This window comes from Trachemys scripta, chromosome 11, assembly GCF_013100865.1.
Source record: "Trachemys scripta elegans isolate TJP31775 chromosome 11, CAS_Tse_1.0, whole genome shotgun sequence".
NCBI lineage: Eukaryota > Metazoa > Chordata > Testudines > Emydidae > Trachemys > Trachemys scripta.
In genome coordinates this window covers 49,779,796-49,799,748 of record NC_048308.1, presented here as the reverse complement: position 1 = coordinate 49,799,748, position 19,953 = coordinate 49,779,796, and the positions used below count along the sequence as shown (strand labels likewise).

The window sequence follows — 19,953 nt, the reverse complement described above, 5'->3', positions numbered from 1 at the left end:
TCTCATCAAATGTTCGGTATGTTTCTAGATTAACAAGTCATTCAGAGGTTTCAGTTGCAGCTTGGTTTCAAGGTATCAATCTGCAGATGGTGTTTAGGAACAAAATTCTTCTTTGAAAGGGATAAGTAGGTGTGTGGCTCCCCACAAACTTTCTGAAAGCCACCTGTGAATGGATGTTACGGGGCAATTTGTGGTGCTTTGCAATGGATAACTCTTACCTGAGGGCTGAGACTTTGCCTCACCACTGGAGTAAAGTCGGATCAGGTCACTGCACAGAGGTTTTCCTACGTGCTGCTCTCCATCTAGCGAAATGTGTTGCAACTGTCTATTTTGCAGATTTGACATTCGGAGATTCAGGGGCCTCTCACCTGAAAGAGGTCAATACTGAAATATTCAATATTAAGTATGAATCAAAGCAATGCTAGAAATCAAAATTAAGGCTTAAAAAAAAAAAAAAAAAAAAAGGACACCACCATTTGATCAGTGAAAAAACATTCTAGATTTCAATCATGCCGGAGAGATTTATAGTACGTAAAATGCTGATTTGCAGATGACCTCTCTTCCTCTCCAGGCTGCTAGTGCTGCTACAGATTTGGTATGGCTGAGCATCAATCCCTCATTTTGCTCAAAAACACTTCAAGATCCAACTTTCCCTTCCACGTTGCGCTGCGTTAGTCATAGAATTTAAGGCCAGAAGGTACCATCAAGTCATCTAATCTGACCTCCTGCATACTACAGGCCACCAACACATTAAAGCTAACAATCAAAGTTAGACCAAAGTATCACAGCCCACAAGTGACTAGACTATCATGTGCCACAGCAGAGAATAGAAGAGACCAAAGTGCCCAAGACTCCTGTAGTGGCAGGGAAACAATTGAGACATACCCAGATAGTGAGTGACCCTCACCCACATGCTGTAGAGGTCCCAGTTACAAAAGTCTACATATAGAACATCTCCACTGAAGTCAATGGGGTTTCCCTAGAGTTACTGAGCAGAATCTGGCTCTATATCTGGTTGTATCATTTAGACCAGTGGTTTTCAAACTTTCCAGACTACTGTACCCCTTTCAGGAGTCTGATCTGTCTTGTGTACCCCCAAGTTTTGCTTCACTTAAAAACTATTTGCTTACAAAATGAGACAAAAATACAAAGTGTTGCAGCACACTATTACTGAAAAACTGCTTACTCTCTCATTTTTACCATATAATTATAAAATAAACTGATTGCAATATAAATATTGTACCTACATTTTTGTGTGATACTTGAGCCTGTTTTTCACTTGTGAGCCTTGTCTGAAGCCAGAGTCCCGGGTGGCAGGGCTCAAGCCCAAGCCCAAGCATGTAACTTAGCTTTGCAGGGCCCCCTGTAGCATGGGGCCTCAGGCAACTGCCCTGCTTGCCACCCCTTAAGACCAGCCCTGCACTTGTGATCCCTCTAAACCCATCCCATGACCTTCCTGGGAGTCACAACCCCCAGGTTGAGAAACACTGATCTAGATGAGTTGACTACCCCCTCCAAGTCCTCTGCGTACCCCCAGGGGTACATGTACCCGTAGTTGAGAATCACTGATTTTGACTGTAAGCTCTTCCAGGCAGGGATCTTGTCTTTACTTGTCTGCTTAGCCTCCTCCACACTGCTGATGCTATATGAATAACATCAGTACTAATAATGATTGCATAACACCAGACAAATTGGGTGGCTGCAATATCATGCCTGGAAGCTACTATACCTTGTCCATCCGCATTATCTAACGTCATGCCATTGGGGCTGTGCTCTTCTGAGCTTTGTCTGTAGTACCCTGTGGAAAGGCGTCTCTCTGAGTGTTGTAGTCTCTCTAACCCTGCTTGGTTACAAAGAAACTCCATCTGTTTTGCCATCACCTTTTCAGACTGCAAATAAAGCAAGAATATATATATATGGATGTTGTTGTACAGGAAAAAAATAATACCAGCCGGTAATAAAGCAAGCAGTCTAGATATAGTTCTTTGTTGGCTCATATGTACATGTGTGCTTTACAGCTACCTCAAAACTATCAAGCAAACAAAATATTTTTGCACCCACTAAAGCAATGGAACACAGTGTCATTCAAAGTGCATAAAAACATGTGTTCTCTTTTAGCCGGTCTACATGATATTTCTTAGTTCTTACCTGAGGAGAACAAACTTTCTGCACTCTAGGACTGCAGTCTACACTTAGAGAAATTCCCAAATGCAAGATCTGTCTCTTAATTATCAAATTTAGCCCTATTGGAATAAATGGCTCTACAAAATATTCCAACAGCAATGGCAACATCTGCTAAAAACTTATGCCAAGATTTTACCAGACATCTTGGAGTCTTTATTTTAGGAAATTGCAGTACACAAGTTTAAAAATCTGCCATTGTGAAAGTGTAGGATGACAGTATGTTTGTGGGGGATAAAGGTGTGAAATGTCTGTCTAGAAGATGAAGAAGACCTATACACCTCTAGAGAGTGAAATTAAACAATGTAGAGCAACGTGGGAGGGAATGGTGTATAAATGTTTGTCATCAACTTTAGTGCCAAGAAAATTTTAACTTTCAATATGATCATGTTCTCAAGACTGTGACTAAACATCTTATGGAAATAAAAAAATAAAAATAAAAATAAAAATAAAATAAAAAAATCACCAGTTAAAAAAATGTCTGTTTCAAAGAGCCACACAGAAGCATACAAATAGAAAGGGAAGCAAAAATATGCAGAATTAGCATCCACAGATGCTAGCAAACTGTAAAGTTCATTGATTTCTCTTTGTAGATATTTTATAAGTGTCTCCATTACGAATTGTCTCTATTAAAAAAGAAAGCGGATTCTTGCAAGGAGCTGAGCCTCTCTTGGGAGATGTGAAGCGACCTCAACTCCCACTGACATCTGTGTGCTCAAAAGATAACACTACAAATTAGCTGACAAAGTAAAGGAGAAGACCACATCCTAGGTTCTCCAGTAAACTGATGACAATTAGAGCAGGGAAGGAACCTGTTCTATATTTACTCACACCACTTTAGATATCATCATGTTCTAGAGGAGAAACACAGAACCCTGACCTTAGGTCTTGGCAGACAGAAAATTGTTTCTCCCTTTACCTAACAGTTTGCTTTCAAGTGTATTTTAATCGACGGTCTACCTGAGGATTCTGTTAATATTTTACAAACTGAAATATTACTTTTATTTTTAAAAGGGTTTCACTTCTGTGCGGCATGTACTGTACTATCGCATTTGTTCCCAACAGTAGATGGTGCATTCCTTCTCTTGTCTCAAGCCTAGAAGGTGAGATCCTTACTTCCTTGCAATGAATGAAGATAAAACTATAGAGTGTCATAACAGCTCCAAGAGTTAAACCCATATTAGCAGTGATAATATCTCAGCTAGCCCAGGTGATCTTTGAAAACTGGAGGTAATGATTTTAGTCATCAAAATATTATACAAAATCAACCTAGAAAGCAACTGTTATTATTCTAGACAGCATCTCAGTAGAAAGCTGATAATTTCATGTGGTTTGTCTACCTGGGAATTAAGAGCTGCCAAATCTTCACTTTTGCCTTTGGCCAAGGCAAGTGGTACTTTCTCTTGTTGATAAAGTGTCTGGACTGTGTCCTGGAAATCAGGAAAACCATCCTGTTGAGCAAAAACAAACAGGGCATATGATTTTGTTTTGCTTTTAAAGAAAAAGCAATGTATCATAAGAGTTATAAGAGAATATTCTTTAACTCTGGTGAAAAACTTGAACTGGGATTTAGACTCTGAGGCTTGTGCCACGCCTAACACATCCAAGTATAAATCCAGAGTAACGCCACTGACTTCAATGGAGTTACTCTGGAGCTAAGCCAATGTAACAGAGCAGAATTAGGCCCAGTATTTTGTGGTCTTCTTTTGGATTTAGCAGCTTGGGTTTTTTTGGATTTTTTTAAAGAAATCAATGTTATAAATGCAGACTATTGCTCTAACTTTGACTATTTGCATCTGTAACATCCATGAGGCTTGCTGTACATGCAGAGTAAGACCTTGAGACTGATCTTAGATACACAGCCATGCATGTACTTGCCTATCTTACAGAAAACACAGTAGCAGAATTTAGTAGCTTAGAAAATTGGGCAAACCACCACAAAATTCAACATGCTGCAAAGACACATACAAACTATACTGGTCTCCCTGTAAAATGGTAGTGGCTTATCTTTATAAATTCTCTGCATAACAAGCTGCCCACTGAAAAGTGAAGTAGCATGCACTTTGTATGCTGCAAGGAACAGTTCTGCTCTGCCAGGTGCCTGGATGCGAAGCCCCTAAAATTATTTATCCATCTCTAACTTTTATGACTTGCAAATCTCCTTCGTCTCTTGTGCATGGGAAAATTGCAAGTTCCATTACAGTCATTTTCTGTATGTAGCAAGATTCAAGATTAAATATTCATGCAGGTTAGTGCTGTACAAACAAAACTCATGTAAAGCAATGGCGATGCATCATTATTCACAAGAAAATGCAGCAGGGAAGAGAGCTAAATCAAGGGAGCAGGCTGGAGAAAGAAGTAGGATCTAAAAACAATGAAATTCATAACTAAGAGATCATAGGCCCCTTGTGCCAAAGTAACATTTTTAGGAGGATTACAGGCAGTACCTATAGCATGCTAGGTACTCACACACAGGAAAACAGTGTCTGCCCAAAGAGTTTATAATCTAAGAAAGGGAAAGGTAGCATCCCCAGAAGAAGAAAAAAAACTGTAGAATGATACACCTCCTCTGACTAACAAAGGAAAGGGAAAAAAAAAAGACAGAAATACCTAGTGAACAGGGAGGCCTGTGCAGTCAGTGGCCTACGCAACAGTGACCAGACACATCTGTGTCACTGTGAATGCTGTCAGGAGGTCTGCTTCCCCCTCACAGTGCAACTCCACTCACTTCAATGAGGTTACTCTCGCTCTTTGAGAGGAGAATCAGGCCCAGAGTGTTTTACGCAGCTCTAGCCCACCACACCCCACCCAAGTTTCCCCAACGGAAAAATACAATCCAATGAGTATTTACCACTTTAGAACAGTGTAAATTATCCATAAAACCTCACCTGGAAACAGAAAGATGCTGGAAGTGCACTACAAAACACTAGCTACTTCTACACTTAGACCTTAGTTTATTGTGGGGTGGGAGTTTTGTTTTATTTTTAAGAAGAGGCCTCCACTCTGCCTTTGCATGCCTTCCATCCATATGTACATGTAGCTGAAATTTTGAATGTGGACGTACAACAGCACCAATGATGTAATTTAGTGGTATAAAATGTGCTTGCATAAATTTACACCAGCAATTGTACGCCAGTGTAAAATTGAAGTCTGTTTTTCGAAAGCAGGCCCACTGAGTATATATGGTTTCTGCTGCTTTGTGTTATCCTCACATACATTTCTTCAATAGGCAATTGGATTCTAGATCACCTTTCCTGAGATGTGCCCCTACCACACTGTTCTTTTGTTCACAAAGACTTATGATATAGGAATGGATGATTAAGAAAGAGGTAGCAGGTTAGACAATTCAGTATGACATCCGTCCATGGCCTACTCCTAGCTAAGCATGCCTCTCCCCATTCCTCCTCCCTACTGTGTACTAGGGGTCTGCTCCACACAGCGCATGTGTTTCTTCCATGCTGCTCGATTGTTTTTAAAGTGGTTTCTTATAGCAGATGTTCTCAGTCTCACATGTGTACTTTCTTTCCCGCCAATGACACTTTTCTTACATGAACAGCAGATTTTAGTGCTTCTGTTCTTTTGATCGGGCGAGAAAGAGAAACCCCACACCTCTGATCTTGGTTCTCTTTTCAACCTGCCTGGCAATGGTGTAGGTGGGCATCTGTCTTCCCTCTTCTCTCTCCAGAGCCAGCACTGACTGCAGATGTTTCCTTTGAGCCTCCTCTTTAGTCTCGCATTCCCCTCTGGGTCTTCTACTCCCACTGAGCTTTTTGAACTTGGCTGTCTCAGGCTCTCCCACTCCCCCACCTCTGTTTTAACATTGCCACTCACTTGAAGATTCCTTTGTTATTACCAGCACATGGAAGAGCAATAACTTTATAATTCTCCTCTTCTTTCCCCTCCTGGCTGTCAATACTATATGTGGAAAGCGAACCTCTTCTCACACAATTTAAAAAGGCAGAAATGAGAACGAGTAGCCACTCTCTCTAGGCCATTTGCGCGATATACCTGTGACCTGTTTTGTTTTCTGAGTTGCTGCCACAGCAGCTCATTGCTTTGCGCAGCATTACCAGTGACTCAGAGATGACAAAATAAGTGGTGTCCCCCCTCCGCCATAGCCTTCACAGAATGAGATGGCTGCTTAGTGGGAGAAGAGAATGCTGTTTGCATCTTTACTCTTCCCTACTGCTCTTTTTCCAGAAGAAATTTAAGAGCCACAGCACTTTCTTTTTATTCACGCTCAACTCCCATCCATGTTACTGCATTCCTTCTCTCACTCCCTCTATTCCTTTAGCCTGTTGTTTTCCTAGAATCTCTCTCTTTTCTCTACACTCAACTCCCACAGCCTCGCTGCCCACTCTACCAACAAAAAGGGAAGGGCACACGGGGGAAGAGAAAGGCTTTTACAGGTAATCTGATGTAATTCGTGGTATTTTGTTTCTTTGTAATGCTTGTGTGAATTTAGTGCTTATGAAGAGGAAGGATTTGCAAGAGTGGCTGGAGGCAGGCAATGTGTAACTTTGCCCACACAGCCCTGCTGGTACACCTACATCAAGCCTAACCTGCAAAATCCCAGATTTTTTTTTTTTTTTCTTTTTTAAAAAGGTCACTTTGCCTGTTTCCGAAAGCAGTCATTTACACCCATGCAACGTGAGGTATGAAACACTTCTAAGTCAGCATATTGGCCTTTCACACTGCACTTTGCAGAGGTACGACTACCTAATTGGCAAGGCAATGGCAAATCACGCTCCAATGTTCCAATCCTGCCTCACGCAAGAAGTGAAATTACCTTTTAAAAAGAAAAGCCAAGATCAGGCCTGATGTCTCCACAAGTGAAAAGCCAGAATACTAACCCACCACACTTCCTCACTCTCTGTATTCAGAGATCGAAGATGCAGCAGTACAACTTTCAAAAGCACGGATGGACACTATTTCCATCCAGTATGGAGAGAGAATTCTACAGTATTTGCTACCATGTTTTGTCATACTTCTACCTTTTGTTAGAAAAATACTGCTAACAAAAAATAAAAGGTCAATAGAGAGAGATGTTTTCCCAATAAAATAACCCTGCAAAGGAAATGTGTAGTGAAACAATCTAACTATATATTTTTGAAAAATTAATATAACCTGGAATGTAAATTAGAGCCACAACTCATTAACACAAGTGAAATAACTGTCCTGCCACATAAATGCTATCTACAATAATCCAGAACTCCCAAACATACAGAAAAACGTGGTGGTAAAATTGGGCCTCACCACTTCGTCAGTCATTCTGTATTAGTCGGGACGATGTCCTCTTTAATGAAACAATGTTTTGCAGCGCACAGCAGTAACAGGAAAATTCAGAAAAATATCATTTTGTAGACTGAGGACATTCAGTTCTTCAAGGGGGGGGGGGGGGAAATCAGATGATTGACCTACTAGCCTTTTAAAATAAGTAGAAAAAGAGTGAACATATTTCTTCTGAACTATTGCAATGAAACAGTGAACAAAAAGCCTGAAGGTTCACTACTCTGTAAATACGAGAATACTTTCTCCTAGTGGTATTTAAGTCTCCTCTCCCAAACAACAGCCTTCCAAAGAACAGCCTAAAGTTTCAGCTTAAATCTACTATGTTTTTCCATGTTTCCTTTTTTCCCCATAAAAAAAAAAAAATCCTCCCCCCCACTTCCCCCCAAAAAATCACTCTCTCATGGCTTATCATTTCAGTTGCTTAACCTTTGTTAACTGCTACTGAGCAAAGGAAAAAAATTCCTAATGGTGAGATCTCAGACTGTGGAATAATCTAGCAAGAGAAGCAGTGGAAGCACCACTGCTTGAGTAATTTACAACTAGATTGGGCAAAAGACATTGGAGAATATACTATAGGGAACCACAGTACTGTATATTGGCCATGGATAGTGATGGTGTAGATGACTCAATAGGGCTTTTCCTAGCTCTAAATTCTGGGTTTATAATACTAAAAAGCCAAGACAGGTCAAAGTGAATCCCAACACAAACACAGAATTACTGGCATGGGAGCTGTGAGTAAACCTTCAGAGCACACATTTACAGAATTCAAATTACTGTATATATTTTAAATGCTGTCCAGGGCTGTAATCCATGTGTTGCACAACAAAATGACCAGGCTGCAATATGACTAAATTTTAAAAATGCTTTTATTTATATCTGGCTTTCAAACTAACTTCTCATTTTCAAGGAGAAAAAATGCACTTGTTTGAGTATTTGCCACATGAGACTGGCCGTTGCTTAGATAACAAATGTAAATCCTTGCACTACTTTGAAATAGTAGATTTTACATATGACATATCATTCCTCAATGAAGGAATTAAATATGAAAAAAGTGCTATTTCAGTGTATTGCAAACCCTTACATTACAATTACATGATGAAGAACATACCACATACCTCCATGTTACATGCTATTATAATGCAGACCCATACTTAGCACATCGTAACGTACTATACCATTTATTTTAGTAGATGATATAAGGAGAATTGTAGCTGCATCAGATGATACCCAAGCAGCAGTGAAAAGGCTAATCGGTTAAAAAAAAATAACATAAAAGAAGATGAGCCAGTCATATTGGATACTTATCCATATCTATGTAATGAGCTATTTAAAATGGACTTAAGTTTCTGTGCTGGAAAGTAAATTAAGATACTTAAGACTTTAAGTAATCCTTAAGGTACTGCATATGCTGTCAGTCTGACCTTGAGAATATTTCCTCTTAACAAAGAATTTCCAATAGAACTTATGTTTAATTAAAGTTGTGTGTAGATGTGAATTTGTGTGTGTGTGTGTGTGTGTGTGTGTGTGTGTGTGTGTGTGTGTGTGTGAGAGAGAGATGCATGCAGACAGATATAAGTACACACACACTGTGTGTGTGTGTGTGTGTGTGTGTGTGTGTGTGCACACGCGCTGATAGATACATTTTCATTTGCAATTGATTTCTCACTTATTGACAGTTTTGGTGATTTAGTTATAGGCACATATGACCCATATCCTGCCATCAATTCCTATGCAAAACTCTCAATGAAATCAATAGAGAGTTCTGCATTTTGGATTTGATCCAAAGCCCACTGAAGTCAATGGAAAGACTCCCACTGACTTCAGTGCAATTGGGCCCTACAAGAAAAAAACTGATGGGAGGATATTGCCTAGAGCTTGCAGTACATTTTCCAATGGGAAGAGTCCCACTCACACATGGAAAGCAGAATACTTGGACTAGATGTTCCATGGGGATCACAGGGCAGAATTCTGGCCTATGTTTTTATAATCTAAAGAAAACCAGTCCAATGCACTTTCTATATATTTAATTTTTTAAAAAATTAAAAATAGGATACAAACAACAAGTATCTGAGTAATCTATTTGGTATTTATTTTTCCTAAATTAATATTAATACTATGACAGAGGTGCCTAATTAAAAGTAAAAATTATTTTCTCTAAGTTTACAGAACTATGTCAGAGCCTTATAAGAATTTCCCTGAGCCACAGAAAAACAACATAAAAAACACACAAGACAACTGAGTTCAAGGGAAGGAAATCTCCATGAGGAATCTCTGATAGCTTCCCCCACATTGGTCTCTCAGGGGTGGGCAGGATTTGTCTCCCAATCTCATGGCCCAAATCACAGAGACTGCAGAAAAAGCCTGAATATCCCTTGGGATCTGAAGCAAGCCCTCTGCACAGCGGTGGCCATACATCTATGTCAGCTCTGCCCCAACAGTGCTATCTCCGGTCCCTCTTCCCCTACTCCACCTAGTATTTTCCCCCTCTCCACACACAGATCCCTGGTCCAAAAAGGAAGAATGTTATCACAAACAAAATGGATACTGCTATACAAAATTGTAAGCCATCAACAAATCATAAGCCATCAGCATATCAAGTGCTCTCTAAACTATTTCTTTTAACAGGTTCTCTAACTTCGGGGCAAATCAATTTTTTTAATGTAAAACTTGGCATGTAGGAGTCACAATATCATACCTCTAGCTTAATTCTCTTCGGTGACAGTTCATCTCTATCTCCACATTTAGATCTAGAAGGAAAAAAAAAACACACACACACACACACAATATTGATAAACAATATAAATATCCTGTCTTTACATATAAAAAGAGAGACAAATTTATCTCTGCTATAACTCACTAGATTCAACACCATTAAAATCAAGGGTGAATATGACCCAATGAGTGGGGGAAAACATTAATTTAGGGCCCCATCCTGCAACTCTTAACCACCCAACTGATACAGTGGAAGTCATTGGGAGTACTCGGCAAGCAAGGATTTGCAGGATTGGGCACTTAGACAGGAAAGCAGTTGAAACTCAACTAAGGGCAAGAAAGTCTGGTCAACACGATGAGGTGACAGAGCTGAAAGGTCTACTGTTTGTGCTGATCAGCTGTTAGGTAGAAAGGGCATTATTGGAGGAAAACAAGGGGAATAGAATTGGGGCAAAACCAGAAAAGATCATGCAGTGGGACAAAAAAAAGCCCCCCCAATAAATTAACCCAAATTAGGGTGAAATTCAGCCCTGTGCAGAGGAGTAGCAGAAGGTGCATGCATCACTTAAGTCCTCAATAAAGCAGTACGTAGGCTTATGTGCTGGTGTTTTGAACAGAGATGAATTTCACCTTAAAGCAGAAAGTTCCAGCATGATCTTTAAGACAAAACGCCCTTTGGCGTCTGTTACCCAGGATGGGAGAAGACGCTAGCACAGTCGGGCATGCGTATTAAACAATATTCTTAAAAAATTCCTGAAAACATATGAAAAATATATTTTCAACACTGTGTGTAATATCCAAGATATATCAACTTTTGATAGTAATATATAGAACATACTGAAAAATATTAGTCATATCTATGGACATGTTTTGTAAAATGCATTTATTCTGTAATACAGACAATAACCTGATATAAACACGTATCCTGTTTTCCACTGCTTGATTTGATAACTATTTTAAAAAGGGACATTGTCCATTTAAATTTGGTCCCAAATTATTAATTTTTAAAACAAGTGTTTATAAACTACCCTTGACTACCTTTGTCTTTCATACATGCTCTGGGTAGGCTGTTTAAGCCCTGACGATTTATATTAACCTTGAAATAACAAATGACTCAAAATTTAAAATGCTTGCTTCTTAGAGATGGTATATTGAAGGGTACTGTATACACAGTTACTGAATCTGGAGAACCAAAAGGCTGGTGAAAGGATTAAAATAGCTCCATGCCAATAAAAGTGATTGTAACAATATGAAAGGTTCCATGGTTTACACGGGATTACTGATGATTTCTATTTTCCATATGTATATGCTCCCTCCCGCCTAATGTAAACATTTTGCTAGCAGCAGAGGAGGAAGAATGAAAAGAAATTTCTAATGCTTCACAAGAAATTCTATTAAATGGATTACTTCATAGAAAATAAAGTTCCCCTGAGTTTATTAAAGCTTACTTGGTGGTCCTGTAAGTGTACTTGTATGTAACTTCTCGAGAGATCTGCCGAGCCAGCGCAAAGAGTTCATCTCTCCTGGTTAACAATGCATTATCTTTAACACACAGCTGAGCGGCTGCTTCATTAACTGTTAGCTGGAAGTTAAACACACAAAAATATTCTTGACTTCCTCAAAACATCACCTATTGACCCTTGTAAAAGTATCCAATTGTGTGACATGATGACAGATTTCAACAGAGTCACATTACTTACAATTTTATAATGAATCTGGAGGATTTCCTCAAATTGTGAATACTCATCCTTTCCCAGATACTTGCCTCAGTTATAAAGAGACATAAATATGGTAGATACATTTAATGTTCTTTAAAGTGTTTATTATAACTCTCTCTGATGTAAGCTACCTTTTCCTCACTCCAATGTTAACTAAACCCCAGTATGAAACAGCACCTCCTAATGTTCAAAGATTTGGCTCCCAAAGATTATTTTTTATAAATGCCAGTGCAGAAGAACATGCACAAGGCTTGAAAAATCCACTTGACAGTGGTGCGTAGGAAGATTTCCCTGATGAATGACGTGTAAGCCATCAGTTTCTGCAGAATGTAAACGGTCTTATAAAAAAAGTATGTTTCTCACCCTTATACTTGTGAAAATTATATCTGAATGCAAATCAAATCTAAACCAATGCAGTGATGTCTTCCTGAGCCTGCTGGGACACCATCCCAGTGTGTCTGAGGCTGCCCATAGCTTTACAAAGCAGCAAAACGAAATTAACAAGGCTCAAGTCAGTTTCACTACTGCTATGAAATCATGTAGGGCAGTGGTTCTCAACCTATTTACCATTTTGGGCCACATATGAGGCCCACAATGTGTTATGTGGGCTGCATCCAATATTCTCTGTATGACCCTGGGAGCAGGACAGTAGGCTTGCAGTTACACTGAAGCATTGGCAAAAACTATGAACAACTTGTCACCCGCTCCTCCCCTCCCGTGCTTTATACCTTGGTATCTAGGAAGCCATCCCCACATCTCTCATGAAGAACCCTTCGTAAGCAGGCTTTTTGAAAAAAAAAATTGCCTTAAAGGATGAAACTGGTCACACAAACTTTTTATTTATCAGACAAGTTTATTGGCTTCAGTTGGAAGTTCTTTGGAAATATACCTTAAAAATTATCTTCAATTCAATTAGAGTTTGTGACGTGGCCTGTTTTGTGGATTTAAAGAATATTAAGAAGCGGACCAGTCCTCAACTAAATCATTCCAGCCAGGGCTTTGTCAAGCCTGACCTTAAAAACCTCTAAGGAAGGAGATTCCACCACCTCCCTAGGTAACCCATTGGCCTGCTAAACCCAGGGTTTTGAGTTCAATCCTTGAGGGGGCCATTTAGGGATCTGGGGCAAAAATCTGTCTGGGGATTGGTCTTGCTTTGAGCAGGGGGTTGGACTAGATGACCTCCTGAGGTCCCTTCCAACCCTGATATTCTATGATTATATGACCGCAGAAGTAACTACTGTTCATAATTATATTTCTTAAGCATATTTCATGTACTCGGTGTGAATTTACACTAAACTACACTATTTAAAATATGGACCTGAAGACCCAGGAGAGGCATTCTGGCCTAGTAGTTACTGCACTACATATACTTAATAGATAAACTACATGTATTGTTTGATCCTACAGTCACTGAAAGACCAAACCGCTTACTGAAGTCAGATGCACTAGAGTGACAGGATCAGACCCATTTTATCCTGCAGTTACTATATATTGTCAACACAGCAGACTGTATTAAAATCATGAATAAGACAGTTGCCTAGCAGACCAGAAAACTCAAGGGGTGATTTAAAAAAAAAAAAAAAAAATCAAAAAGAAACCCATCTTATATATTCTTTTACAGAAAGATTACTGCAAAACAAATAAATGGAAAGGCAAGAGATTTATGAATACAACACTCATATAAAAACTGATATTCAAGTGTTAATCTCTGTATATTGCTTTTCATTTACTATGTTTTAGATATCCTTTGAGGATCATTCTTCACACACAATGCTTACTACTTCAGCATCAGTATGTTATTCATACTGTACACTTGCATAACAATTCACATTACTTCATAACTGGATATAGTCTTAGAAGGTTGCAATAATAAAAAAGATAACGAACACTTTTGTTTACTCCTGGCAAGTGCTTTATCATAATACTGAAGGATAGCCAACTATTTGATGGGGTTTTGTTTTTGTTTTTTTTTGGGGGGGGGGGAGGTTTGTTTTCCTTTCTTCTCTTAGTCAGTTTCTCCATGATCACTGCAAACCCAGCCTTATTGAGCCAGAAGTACAGGTCATGGCTTCCTCCCTTTTCAATAGGCAGCAGACTGCAGCTAGCAGGTAGAAAAATTCAGTGCTGTGTGCCACAAAATGAGAATCCCTTCCTGGGAATTCTAATTGTAAAAAGCAGGGATTTCTAGCAACCATTCCAATTAAGTATACATTTCCATCAACAGAGTTAGAAGATTCCCCTGCCACACAGACAGAGAAAATTAAATATAAAGTCTCTCCCCCAGCTCCTATAAGTCAAAAAAAGTAAATAATTTAAGTGAAGTCAGACAACATATAATACTCATTTTTGATATTCCCGTGTTTTCTTCACCCCATAATTTTCTTGTGTTTTACACGTAGTCATACGAACACCAAAATATTAAATACACAAAGTTACATTTGTAAAACGGAGCTGAATCAAACACCTAAGAGCCACCAAATTCAAGAGTATGGCCAAAACAAGCTTCCTTTAATCCAATCCATTGTGCCTCAGTCTCATAGCCCCATATTTGGAAACCTGTGCAATACTGAGACAATGGGATAGGTTAAAGACAGTGTTTTAATATATTAACTCAGAACTTCCTTGTTCTGAGGGTTTTATGTCAGACCTTAACATTAAGTCAATGTTGGTTTTAGTTTTTTTCTTTTTTCCTTTGTAGATAGTCATGATTAAAAAAACCCCAATAAGTCCACACCTCTCTCTGGCTTCTACTGACTGCACAGCACTTTTGAAAGTGCACCTGACATGGTAAAGAATGAGAGGTCTGAAGAGGAGCTCTGTGTAAGCTTGAAAGCTTCTCTCTCTAACCAACAGATGTTAGTCCAATAAAAGATATCACCTCACCCACCTGGTCTCCCTATTATTATATATTAACAGAAAGGAGTGAATCCTGCCTCTCTGCAATTCTTCAGCATTCTGTTTAGCTTGTAGTGTCAACATGCAACCACATCATTTGTTGTAGCAGCTCCTTCAGAGCCATGCACTCACAAGACAACTTAATGTTCAGTATGGGACAAATCCTCTCCTCAATATTCAACCCAAGAAACTCAGCTGGATGATGGGGAATTCTCCACAGGAAGAATCCCCTTCCCAGGCTTCAATGCCTCTCTGCAGCTGCTACTCCAGACAGAAGGCTAGAGTAGAGTCTGCAAGCCTTGTGTGCCTCTATTCTATGAGAGGGAAGAAAATGAAGGGTCATTGAGGATCCACCCGGCCCCAAATCCTGACTGTGCAGCAATGTACACAGATCTCCCAGAGCCTGCAGGGATTGCACATGCCTGGCAGGGACTCTTCAAATTCTGTCTCCAACACCGGTGCACTGAGACTGCACTTGGCCTGCAGTCATAAAGTAACAGGACAGGATTTGCATCTGTATGTTGGATGACCTCATAACACTGAGCTATGCATTTTCAATGTAGTGCACAAGTAGGAATTGCACTGCTAAATGGGCATGTTAGACACATGGCCAAATCGCCACAAGTTTCATCAAAATGTATCACCAATATGTAATAAAAATCCCTATGAGAAGTTATTACTGGTGTGACGTTGCAGTCTATATGGTTTTATAAAAATATGTTAATGAGTGAATATAATGTAACCAGAATACGCTTCATGCAAAAGGTCTTTTGTAAGGTATCATTACAAAGCTTATAATCTACTGAGTGTAATCATCCTATTTGTATAAATGTACCACTCTTGTATCTGAAACTAGAAATATGAAATACAACTCTGAGGGCCTATTGTAATTATGCAAAGTGTGGGCCATTAATGGGGGTGTGGAATCTTGATGACTCCAATTAACCAGGACAATTGTCTGCAGATGGTTGTGTTTTACCTATAAGTCTTCCTGTATACGTGTGTGCTGGCAAGTGGGCAATGAAGTTTTGCAGTGACATGTGATCATGTCACCTGAACTGGAATCCATTTTTAACCTGGTGTCTGTCCATTGAGAAAGAGGGGATGGGAACCCAGAGAGGGACAAAGGATTCCCGCCTTATGCAAAAGATATATAAAGGGGCGGAACAGAATAAAGGGGGAAGAGGAGCCATCATGAAGAATCCCCTAGCTACCACCTGAGTTGGAACAAGAGCTGTATTGGGGAAAGAATTGTGCCCAGGCCTGGAAGGTATCCAGTCAGAGGAAAAAATTTACTGAAGCATCTCTGAGGGTGAGATTATCTGTATTCAGTTTGATTAGACATAGATTTGCGCATTTTATTTTATTTTGCTTGGTGACTAACTTTGTTCTGTCTGTTACTACTTGGAACCACTTAAATCCTACTTTCGGTATTTAATAAAATCACCTTTTACTTATTAATTAACTCAGAGTATGTATTAATACCTGGGGGAGCAAACAACTGTGCATCTCTCTATCAGTGTTATAGAGGGCGAACAATTTATGAGTTTACTCTGCATAAGGTTTATACAGGGTAAAACGGATTTATTTGGGTTTAGATCCCATTGGGAGTTGGGCATCTGAGTGTTAAAGACAGGAACACTTCTGTTAGCTGCTTTCAGGTAAACCTGCAGCTTTTGGGCAAGTAATTCAGACCCTGGGTCTGTGTTGGAGCAGATGGGAGTGTCTGGCTCAGCAAAACAGGGTGCTGGGGTTCCGAGCTGGCAGGGAAGGGAGGGGTAGAAGTAGTCTTGGCACATTAGGTGGCAGCTCCCAAGGGGGGGATTCTGTATTCCAACCCATCACAACTGGGTATGTGCAATTGCTTCTTAAAAGTAAATATTAATTTTAACTGAGCTTGGTGTTTTTTTCCAAAACACCAAGAGGGTCTAGTTTACATTATGGATGACACACCTACAAAAACTTCTTTTTAAATTGTCATTTTAAGTTACAGAAATGAAAACAAGTGTAAAACCAGTAAGCTTCTTTGGCACGCCTATAATGTGAACATAACCCTTCCTTTTGGGAAGTACACCTCATGACAAATCTCAAATCAGACTGAAATGTTGCAATCACTTAACTGTCAAGTGGTGATGCAGCATTCATTATATCAACACTTATCTGGCACTGCTTTAGTTTATGTTTATTCTTCTGTAGTACCCTACTTGAGCACTAAAACACCAATTCCCAATAGAGACAACCCTATTGCATTACAACATATACAGTTACTAGCTTCCAGAAAGAAGGCTAGAATGAAAAAGGAGTACATGCGTGTGTATGTTTAAAGCAAGGTATGTAAGCAACTCTGCTATTCTTCAGGCATCCAAGGACAAGCCCTCAGGTCAGAGCCTACTCTTCACTGGGGCTATCCTCCACCCCTGCAGATGACAACAGCACATACTTTTTACAGCCTAGGCAATCACCCCAGATTACCTGTACTGGGCCCAAGGAAATGCAAAGGTTTTACAACTAATCTCGAACCCAATCCAGAGAATAACTAGGTCTTGTGGGCCCTTGTCTGCAGAATTCCCTCTGCCTCACACCAGCTACACAGTGAGGCCTAGAGCAGAGGGAAGGCAGTGGAGCTGTATTAATCAAGCCAGGTAACAAGGTCACCTGAAACAAGCAGTTTCAAATATATACAGAGGAGACTTGTTTACTCTCTAAAAGTGGAAAGAGGTACAGAAAGGCAAGACTGGTCTGGAGAGAGGCCCAGCCTTTAGAAGCCTTTGTATAACAACGATTTGCTGTTTAAAGGGTTGATCTGTTCATTTCTATTTGTTCATGTCTTCTAAGTCTCTCTGAAATAGATCTCGGAAGATGTGCATTTTAAATCACTAATGCAAACACATACAAACACAGGAAAAAGAACAGGAGTACTTGTGGCACCTTAGAGACTAACAAATTTATTAGTCTCTAAGGTGCCACAAGTACTCCTTTTCTTTTTACGGATACAGACTAACACGGCTGCTACTCTGAAACACAGGAAAGGTTTCCTATTTCATCCCATAACTCAGTGGCAGTGCTGACTTGCACAGACACACACACACTCTTCTCATTATATAATAGGAAGTGAAACAAGTGTCCATAGGAAAACAGCATCCTACCATCTAAAAAGGGGGATGGTAACGAGGAAAGCTCATTCCAGACTCAGTTATTTTTACCTCATGGAGGGTGAGATGTTTGCCATCCTTTCTTTTCGAGTCAAATCTGCCATATATTGCACTGTATTTCCTAATCTCCTCCTCTTTGCGAGGGTCCTCGTCATTCATCTCAAAAATGTGACCAATCATCTTTGCCAGCTTCTTGTTCGTTTTCAGTAACTCCTTTACCTCATTCAAGTCACTTTTGGGCAGGGAGGGAACCATACGTTCCACGCATTCGGCAACTGACAGAGCAGCCGCAGCATCTAGAGTCTCAGTGTTTTCCTTTGGTGAAGCTGGAGAGCCAAGGTCAGCAGGGGAAAGGCTGTGTTCGCTCTCTGTAGTGTGGTGACCTTGCCAGAGTCTTGGTTCATTGCCACTCTGCAGCGCTAAGTTTCCTACCACATCAGATTTGCCCGCACCCACACTTTGCACGCATGTGGTGGCAACACATTTTGGAATCTTCAAGTGAGGCTCCCTGGTATTACTATTCCTTTCGTAACTAGGGCAGGATATTCCCAGCCAAGCAGGGGACCCTTCTGGTAATTTATAGATTGGAATGCTACTGACTGGTAAAGAAGTGAGAGGCTGATTAAAAAGACCAGGGTTTGTGACCCAGTCCCTCAAAGCCTTTTGCAGTCTTCGGACATGAAGAGGCTTGCTAGCCATGCCTACGAGAGCCATTATCTCCAAGAACTCCTCTTCGCCTGCTTCACATAGCTGTTGCACATCATCACCTCCCTGCTGAATGAAGGCATCAAAGTAGAATAAGAGATTTGCTTTTTGTAATATTCGATAGAGTTGCAACTCCCCAAGGGTTCTGGGTAAAGCTGACGCCATCACAGATGATAGAACCTGCAAAGAGTAAGAATGTTAATTACAGAATAGTCTTTACACTACAAAATCTTACTCATATTCCTAAACCTAAGGATGTTAGAGAGACCAGATAGGTGAGGTAATATCTTTTATTGGACCAACTTCTGTTGGTGAGAAGCTTTCAAGCTTACACAGAGCTCTTCTCCTGGTCTGGGCAAAGAAGAGCTCTGTGTAAGCTCGAAAGCTTGCCTCTCTCACCAACAGAAGTTGGTCCAATAAGATATCATCTCACCCATGGCTACAACACTGCACAGACTTCAGGTTATTAACTCAGAGGGGAGGATATTTTCTCTCATTTTAAGATCTTTAACAGCTACAAAGAAAGGTGTTGCATTTTGCCCTTTGATCAATAGGCATGCTATTGGATAAGGTGCTTTCATTTTTAGGGATGAAAATCCATGGCTGAAACATTTCTGAATAAAGCTCAACGGACCCCAGGCTGAAATTTCAATGAAACCGTGAAAGAAAAAAAGTAATTCAAGGATGGACTTAGCTTATTTTCAGTTTCCCCCTTCAGATTTGTTCCTAAGACCACCACACTATATTTCTTTTGCTGCTGCTTAGTGGAGCTCTTTGTGACTATTTCAAGTCAAAACATAACAGACTACCTCAATGGTAACATAGTATTTGCCTACACAATAAAGGAAACAGACCCCCCAACTCTGACTTCTCTTACCCCTGGACTCACGCTGTCCCCAAATGCCTGGATTAGGGCTGGGAAAATAACCTTTCAGGCATGCTGTAACACCTATCAAATTTGTGCTCTGGTGGACTGTGATGGGAAGGTGCTGAAGTATCAAGAGTTCCTCAGATATCTTGTGAAGACTTCCCATTTTCAAAACAGAGGGGGACCTAGTGCCTGCCTCTGCTCATTTCAATTTTGGCAATATCACCCAAAGGGACAGAGAGAGGGACTGACTAATACTCTCTCTCGGTTAGTGAAGTACTGAAGAATTCAGGGCTGTTACAGCTTAAATCCACATCTTGAACTCTGCCTGGTAACTAATAGGCAGCCCATACATATTATACTGATGTTCATGCCCTTGACATGAAGCCCCATTCAGTAAAAGGGCTGTTGCATTCTGAATAGTCCCAAC

General features: G+C 40.1%; 1 protein-coding gene across 1 annotated transcript; it reads right to left on the bottom strand.

Moving 5' to 3' along the window:
- Positions 1–218: 218 nt before the first annotated feature.
- NAB1 (NGFI-A binding protein 1) lies at positions 219–18,835 on the bottom strand (the record flags this gene model as incomplete). The annotated part of the gene is given in 6 exon segments (XM_034786347.1): positions 219–368; positions 1,730–1,889; positions 3,522–3,632; positions 10,169–10,220; positions 11,634–11,767; positions 18,002–18,835. Coding segments are annotated over 6 exon segments (1,426 nt in total), but the record flags the coding sequence as incomplete, so codon positions are not given.
- Between the last annotated feature and the right edge of the window lie 1,118 nt (positions 18,836–19,953).